This window comes from Pygoscelis adeliae, unplaced genomic scaffold (genome assembly GCF_000699105.1).
Source record: "Pygoscelis adeliae isolate BGI_AS28 unplaced genomic scaffold, ASM69910v1 Scaffold3, whole genome shotgun sequence".
NCBI classification, from domain to species: domain Eukaryota; kingdom Metazoa; phylum Chordata; class Aves; order Sphenisciformes; family Spheniscidae; genus Pygoscelis; species Pygoscelis adeliae.
This window is the reverse complement of record NW_008824446.1, coordinates 971422-979469: the sequence shown is the minus strand read 5'-3', so window position 1 is coordinate 979469 and position 8048 is coordinate 971422. Positions and strand designations below refer to the sequence as shown.

The 8048-nt window shown below is 37.1% G+C and overlaps 1 protein-coding gene across 1 annotated transcript in view; it reads right to left on the bottom strand.

The window, feature by feature from the left end:
• Window positions 1-6696, bottom strand: part of FSIP1 (fibrous sheath interacting protein 1) — an 86929-nt gene extending 80233 nt beyond the window's left edge. Inside the window, exons 1-6 of the mRNA XM_009320980.1 lie at window positions 6571-6696; window positions 5007-5195; window position 4791; window positions 4003-4101; window positions 2443-2615; window positions 1421-1505 (exon numbers count right to left, since the gene is read on the bottom strand). Of these exons, the coding sequence (XP_009319255.1) occupies window positions 1421-1505; window positions 2443-2615; window positions 4003-4101; window position 4791; window positions 5007-5195; window positions 6571-6696 (673 nt within the window). The remainder of the gene's footprint in view (window positions 1-1420; window positions 1506-2442; window positions 2616-4002; window positions 4102-4790; window positions 4792-5006; window positions 5196-6570) is intronic.
• Window positions 6697-8048: the final 1352 nt, after the last annotated feature.

Genomic DNA, 8048 nt, shown 5'->3' with positions numbered 1-8048 from the left:
CCCTATTCTACCTATAGTTTTACATTATTGGTATTCACTGTAATTTTGATCATAGTTAGTCTTTTTTTGTTATGTATCACATTCCACGTTTCTCTGTATCATTAACTATTTGTTTACCTTTCCTGTTAAAGAACTCAATCCTTCCTTAGTCATTTGCCTATTTTTAATGCAGCTATAGAATTTTGTGTTTTAAATGCTACTTAAGATGGAAGCGATTTTTACTAAAAGACTAAAATGCAAATGTTTATTCTTATCAGTGTGTTCATTTCCACTTTGAATATTTTTGTCTTCATTGTCATATCATGATGAAACTCAGAAATGATCTTATCAGACTTCCCAGTCTTTTCTTCGTGAGAATAGTCTGCTAGCACATCTTTAACATAGTTTCACTTTTTAAAACTGCCATCTATCCTAAATTTTCTTCCCTAGAATTCTCAGAAAAAAAGCTGGTTAAGAAAACTAAGTTCATGTTTCATATTCACGCCTTTTCCTTAGAAACACACTCCATATTATTTGATGATCCCTTTTACTCAAATTCTCTCTCACGTTCAGAATCTTAAATTCTTTTAGACCCTTTTGGACCATAGTCCAAGATCTGGGCTGTGCATGCATCTTCCTGCATTCTTTTCCAACATACAACTCAGTAGTTAGTATCATAATTTGCTCCTATTCTTTTGGTTCTTCTGTTAACAATTCCTAAAAAGGCTCAGGATTTCCCTCCCTCTGGACCTGTCATATTATGAGATCCTTACCATGGCATTGCCATTGCCTCCTCCTCACTCTCTCTCTCTCACTCCCACATGAAAATTTTCTCCAAGATACATGTGTGGCAGGGCCCACATCCCTAGAGCTTCTAAGTAACGTTTTTAGGCCTAATATTTTTTAACTGCCTGCCCTTCCTACACCAAGTACTCCAGCCTGGCGAACTCTCTCACTAGGACCACCGGTAACCACACAGCAGTAACTTCATTGTTTTGTTTGTTTACCAAAGCAATTTTGAATTCTTTGCTTACTGCCCAGATGTTCCAAAATGGTAAAGACATCCAAGCTTTTCAGCAGGTTTCCACTCTTCTTTTTCCCTATACCTGCTATCATTACTTTAATTTACCAGTGTTATCAGTCATGCATCCTTTCTGAAATCATCTGTTTGCCATTAACTTGAAAAATGCTTCTAGAGTAGCCAGTTCTTTGAAAAAAATAGTTTCTATAAACAAAATTAAAGTACAACTTCTACACTTGTGATAATGCAAAAATTATTTCAGTTAATTTTTCAAATATTCCCTTGATGTACTTTTACATGCAAATATTATTTTATCGTAAAGGTCTGAAAGCTTTATTTTATGGTATCCAACAAAAATATGAATATTAATCAAAATATAGGATAATTATATCAGGGTATTTACTTCTCTTTCTTACTTACCAGCTGTATCCTGCCATGATGAGATCAAAGCTAAAAAAAGTTTTGTGTTTTCTATCTCCTCATGGCTTCCAGTGGTACTGATAGACTATTCAAAAGAAATAAAGCATAAATATACAGATACATGCATATATTTACTTTAAGGTAAATACTTTAAAGCAAAATACGTTGTCTGCTTATCAGGTCTAATGAACTTCAGGCCCTATTAAAAATCCCTTGTTCAGTGGCAACATTTACTTACCACTTTGTTTTCTTATTGAGGCTATCTGAACATCTCCTAAAGTTATGGTAAAGGCACGGTGGGACTTTAAAGCCTCTGTTATATATTGTCTCTCACATGGAGACACATTTCACAAGACAAAGAAGTTCTGTATTGTATATATGGCTCTCAATCCAAATCCACTGAAATTATGAGATGCAGTCAAACCAACTGCAATCATGTCTTTTTAGCAACTGACATTTTCATTCATGTAAATTACACAATACTTAACCTCAGAGAAAATACTAAATCTCATGTTTCAAGGCTTAAAGTGACATTTAACTGCTAGAGACCAGGATAAGAATAATGTGAAGGAATTTGTGCTGTAGGATTCTTGTGCCTTCTCCAGGGGGCATCTCTAATTTCCTCAATAATAGACAGTACTGAAATAGATGGGCCCAAGAACGGTCACACTGGAACAGAAAAAACACTTTTAGGTCTGGGTTCACAGACATTACCTCTTGTCACACCTTATCATACCTGCAAGTAGTGACCTTAAGCGTAAGACTGTGCTAGTAAACTACACCTAGACAGCTGTATATTTGGCTATCAGTCATACCAATTTTTAAGTACCACAGCCTTCTTTCAAAGCCTGCCTACACAATATATATTAAAACCTATTCAAAGTTACTTTTTAAGATCAATTTCTTCACTTTAGTCAGACAACTGTGAGTTATTTCATAAAACAATGCATCTGAAATATGATAATTCTGTAAGACAGTACTCTAAGATATACTATTTACAAAATAAGCAGAACACTTCTAACCTGAAGATCTTCCCAGAGCTTTGCCCTCATTTCTTTGCCTTGTTTTTTAATTGCTCTCTCCTTAAAGTGGCTTTTTGCCAGTATGGTGTCAAGTTTATTCATTTTCTTCATAGCTGCTTGAATCTGAGGATCTACACCTGTTTCTTCAGAATCTTCCAAGTTGAAAGAGTTTGCTGTAGAATAGATTTAAAATTAATGTTAGCTTGAAGCATTTCAACTTAAAAAAAATGCTAAAAAGTAGTACAAGTAATTTGATAACAACCATAGAGAAGAGTACTATTATTCTCAAGCATATATATCATGTTCATTTCCAAACCTGTTTGTAGCAGGGAAAAATATAAAAGTCTTTGTAACAGAATGCTGAATCAAACTTTTAGCTGTAGCACTGGGATATGGGGGTGTGGGGAAGGAAGAGCCCCCCATTTTGGGCAAGTGGTTCGATTCAAATTTATAATGGAAGAGTGACAACATCTCCACACTATCAGCAAAAATCACAGACAAATAAGCTTAAAAATAAAAAATAATTTCTTCAGGCTGACTAGTAGAATACATGTTGAAATGTCATTCATTAAAATGAGTAATTCTGGGGTTAAGAGACACTCTGTAACATCTCTACTTTTAAATGATACAGAAGTTTCAGTCTTGACTTATATCCCAGCCAAACCAGACTCTGATACAGGTTCTAGAAAAATGTTGTTTTGAAAAATAGAAATGGTGAAACACTATGGAAACTACCATTATTTAATTAAAATAGAATTCTGTATTGTCTCTTTTTTTCCTAAACGTGCAGATTACAATTTCTGATCACTTTTAGCTTTTCCCCTTCCTATAGCATCCTCGTGTTCCGCCCTCTTTTCTGGTCAAACTTAGCTTCCATAGCAAGAGTAGAGGAAACACTTGTAGCACTGTCCCTATCCCACAGAATTCCAAGTTTTGGAGTCCTGCAATACTTTTTCATTTTCTAATCTTTTGAGGTCAAATGTTTTACACAGCCACTGATACCAAGCATTTACTGTGATGCATTAGTCTTCTTTGTGCCATAAAAAGAGATGAGTGATTGAACAAGCGGAGAGCTATAAAAATCTAACTGAGCTCCAGGGAAGTCTCAAGGACAGAAGATAAAAAAAGAGGACTTATTTCAACTGGCCTGAACCCAGCAGATGAATTTGGACCTAAAACTACTGAGTGAAGCTTTGAAGTTGAGTTCTATCGAATTTCTGTTCTGAAGAAATTAATATTATGTTAGATGACCAGCAATGCTGCACAAGATAGAATCACCACTGGATTCTGCCTTATTAGATTGACCTAACCTAGTAAAACTCAAATACTATCATATCATTAAAGAAAGTGAATATCCTGTAATAAAATAATTTTATTTAAAGAATTCATCCAACACCTCTTAAATATCACAATGCATATACATTTTCAATTTGTAATATTTCTTTATAACTATAAAATACACACACAAATACACTATGATCCCAAACTCTCCTAGAAGCATTAACAAGGAAAAAAGGAGTTTTATTGCACTGTTCACTTTATACACCTGAAAAGTAATACCTGCTTCTGCATTACTTAGTTTTTCTTGGGAAGGTTCACAGAATTTCGAAGCCTTTGTCCCAATGCTATCATCTCCAGAATCTGAATTAGAGATACATCCTGAAAAACACAGGAAAAAGTCTTTCACAATAAAATAGATGTGAAATAAACTTTTAAAGATACTGTTTGAAATGTTAACAATTAAGAAACCAAAATACATTTTTGTCAGTTAGGGATCCCCACAGAGCCTCTGCAGTGGATTACTGTTTAAAAAATGATATGTACTAGTACACCAGGACTCATGTTAAACACAGGAGCAGGAATCAAGGGATATCTTTTGACGTCCGTTCTGTCATGAAATCTATCTAAACTTGAGGAAGGTATCCAAACTTCCTGCTTCACATACTGGCCTTCGATTCTCTATTTTTAAATAGTCAGAAGCTCTAGAAAGTTAATTTATTACCAGTTATAGAATGCCAAAACAATGCCATCTGAAGCACTTCTATGAGTGCTTTCATTAAAATGAGATATTGCATATTTATATTTAAAGTATGTTATTAGTATGAGCATTGTTCAGTTGTTAAACGCTCTAACTTACAACCATAATTTCCAATTTTTTGGACTGGTGGAACATTATTAGGATACAAAGTTTCTAACAAATGATCATGATCTCTCTAAAAAGTTTGATAAAAACACCTTACTGAAAACACTTTCTAACACAGTTTCATGGAACATATGCAGATGGTTTCTCCTGATCTTTTAGACCATCACAAAGGTGCAGGTCACAGCTTAGATGTCACGAGACATACCCTGTGTTATCACTGCCGTTACCACTATATTTTCTTCAAAGACGGATTCAAAATAGTGAAGAGAAGTGAAGGTATGAATTTTGACACCTTCTTCTCTTCTAGATTTTTATGTATTTGCATCCTCTTTTCCCTCCACCAATAGAATTTCACCCAGACTATACAAACATGGTATTTGGTCTAGCCACAACACAAGAAAGTGTTAGTTATTCTCACAACTGACAACTCATTGGGATTCAGTATACACTTCTGAAGAAAGAAGGTCGTACTCTCCACTGTGGTTTGCTGATCTGTTCTTACTTCCTTGACATCAGAGTTCTCTCTGTCATCACCTTTGTCTTCTTCTGGACAGCAGTCTTCTAGACTACCTCTTTGATGACTACCAGCCAAACTGACAGGTGAATCAACCTATGAAATGCAAATTCATTACTACCATAAAAATACAAATCTTTGGGGGGAAGAAAAAGATAATCACAATAATCACATACTATCACAAAGGCTAACAACGATTCTATACACGACTGCAGAGTACTTTGTAAATAAAAGAACCATTTTCAGATCTGATACAGAGTTCTGTTTCTTAGATATCACATTGATTCTCAAGCTCATCATTCCACAGACTGCCAGATTTGGGCTTGCCAGGCTAGGAAATGATTCCAAAAAGTTTATGCCATTTCTGCTGCAGCAGAGGGTACAGCCAACCAGTTACGAGTCTGTGTGTACAACAGCCTCATCCATTCCCTGATACTGTGGGTGCCCTGCACCAGGTAGCATCCCAATCTCTTGCTTATATTATAGAATTTTTAAGAGTCTCTGAAGGGCTGAAAAGCTTATGCTTAATTCATCAGTCTCAAGAGATTGCAATTTTCATGCAATAGCCTGTGATTAGGCTATGATTTAGGTCAGAACTTGGATTCGGAGTTATCTGATGTTAACCTTAATACCCGACTGTGAACTTATTAAAAAAAAAATTTAATACTTCTGGGAAGCATCTAGGTATGATCCCATTCTACAGACAGGTCAACAGAGGTACAATACAATTGGACTAATCTAAGTAAGTAAATCTAAATCTCTAATTCCCAAGTCCCAGTTCCTACATTCCAACAACCATATCATACATCCCATTCCCAAAATTAGTTTAATCCCCAATATTAATTTTCTCAGAGGATGAATTAACACCTACTTCCAATGGACTTTGTTGAATCCCTGGAGCTGACGTATTTCTTAGAATACTATGAATTATTTTTTTTATTTGATTCAAACATATCTTGAGAGAGCCTTGTAGTCAAAAATTCAACTTGTGAGGATTGTTCAAATGCTTTCTTTTAATAAGCAAAATAATTTTTATTCCAACTTAAATTTAAAAGCACAAATAGGATGGAAGTGAAATTATGCACATACTGGCTCATGCATCAACAGCCTATAGCTGTGTATCTACACCTTATTGCCAGAATTTCAAATGTTTTTCCTTAAAATAGAATTTATTTAACAATCTGATTAAATATAAAGAGGAAGACAACCAAGTTTTCCAGGTCGTGGTGCTGAATAGCCCTTTTTGTGGCAAATATAAAAGTAACACATATTCAGAAAAATGAAATTAAACATCATTCCACACATGCATAAGGAGCAGCCCACATTCATGAACTTTCACATAGCCCCTTAGCACACCGGCAGAGCCCAGAACTCTATATGAAGCTAAAAAAGCAGAATCTTATTTCTCTGGCATTTTACTAAGAAGAATTAGGCATAAAGTTTCTAACCCGCTGAAGGTGAAAAGAATTACCTTTGGCAAATGTGGCTCTGGCGTTAATAACTCCATAGATGTACTTAAAGATCTACAATTAGGATAAGCCCTTGAGCTAGATGCAGGCCTTGAAATTTTATCCAAGCTCGCCCTTGTAATATCCATTGCGACCTAAAATTGGGAAAAAACCAAAAACAACCTTCCAAACGATCAGTTTCATAATAAAGCAACACAAGCCCAGTAATCTTTCAGATGCAGATTAAACAAGTTTCAAATCCTTTCTAGCAACTCAATGTTGCGAGGTCTTTCCACTGTAGACTAGCTTGCCACTCAAGTATACACTTTTTAATATATGTACAAATATATATCATCAAGCCAACCAAAGTATTCAAATGTGCTTACTGTCAAAAAACTTCAAATGGATTAAATCGTAAAAGTAGTCTCACAACAAAGGAAATGCCATGGCTCTTTATTTTTTTATTTAAAACATGGGACTGGCAAAGTTAGCATCAACAAAAGAATGAGGGTATTTTATAGACATCTTGAGCATATCAAATAAAGCAGCCAAAAGCTTTTTACATTCAGTAGTTCCAAGCGGGGGGAGTTCCCAAATCCAAACAATCACATTCCCAGTCCCAATTCAATTTTGAGTTTATACAACAGAAATGCATGGTTCTCTGCAAAAACTGCATAACTTCACAGGAATTATATATCTGAGTATGTGACATGCACTGGTAATTTTCAGAAGGCCCAAGTGAATACAACTTTTTATTTCAGTACAAGAAACAGGACAAACCGAGTCACATACACAGGTCCGTAACATCATGAGACAGTATAAAGAAGTGGGCAGAGAAGAAAAAGAGAAGTTTACGTTCATTCATTCATTTCAACTCGTGAATCTCAGGCTCATTCATCGAAGAGGCCCCTTCACACCATTTACCACTTGAAACCAGGACCGATGTAGTTACGGTCGCGGGAGGTGCTCATGGATGCCCCTGGATGCCCGTGGACGCCCGTGGAGGCGGCGGCGCGGGGAAATGCTCTGCAACCCGCCCCGCGCCCGCTCACAGAATGGCCTGCAACGGCCGGCCTGGAAACCCACCGACTCTTTGCCGAGTTCTGGCCACCTCTAGGCCTCTGCCAACGGCGGGTGTTCCACAACCTCTGAGGGCTTTTTAAGAGCTTCTTTCATGTTCCTGGGGCAGGTGGAAAAGCAAGTACGGAAGACCCAACATAACATCAACGAAGAAGCCAAAGATAAGCACCAGCTGAGACTCAAAGGATTCCGGAACAAAAAACCAAACACACAAACAAAACATAATCTCACAGGAGGTTTCAACAGACACCCAGACAGACAGGAAGCCCTTTCCCGCGCTCGCAAGAGGAGCTCCGGGCGCTGCCCTGACGGGACTGCTGCCCGGCAGAGCCCCAGCTCCGAGAGCCCCGCATGAGAGAGGGCGGGCGAAGCCCTCCCCGCCCGGGAGCGCCTGTAGCCCGGAGAGCCTGCGGCCGGCACC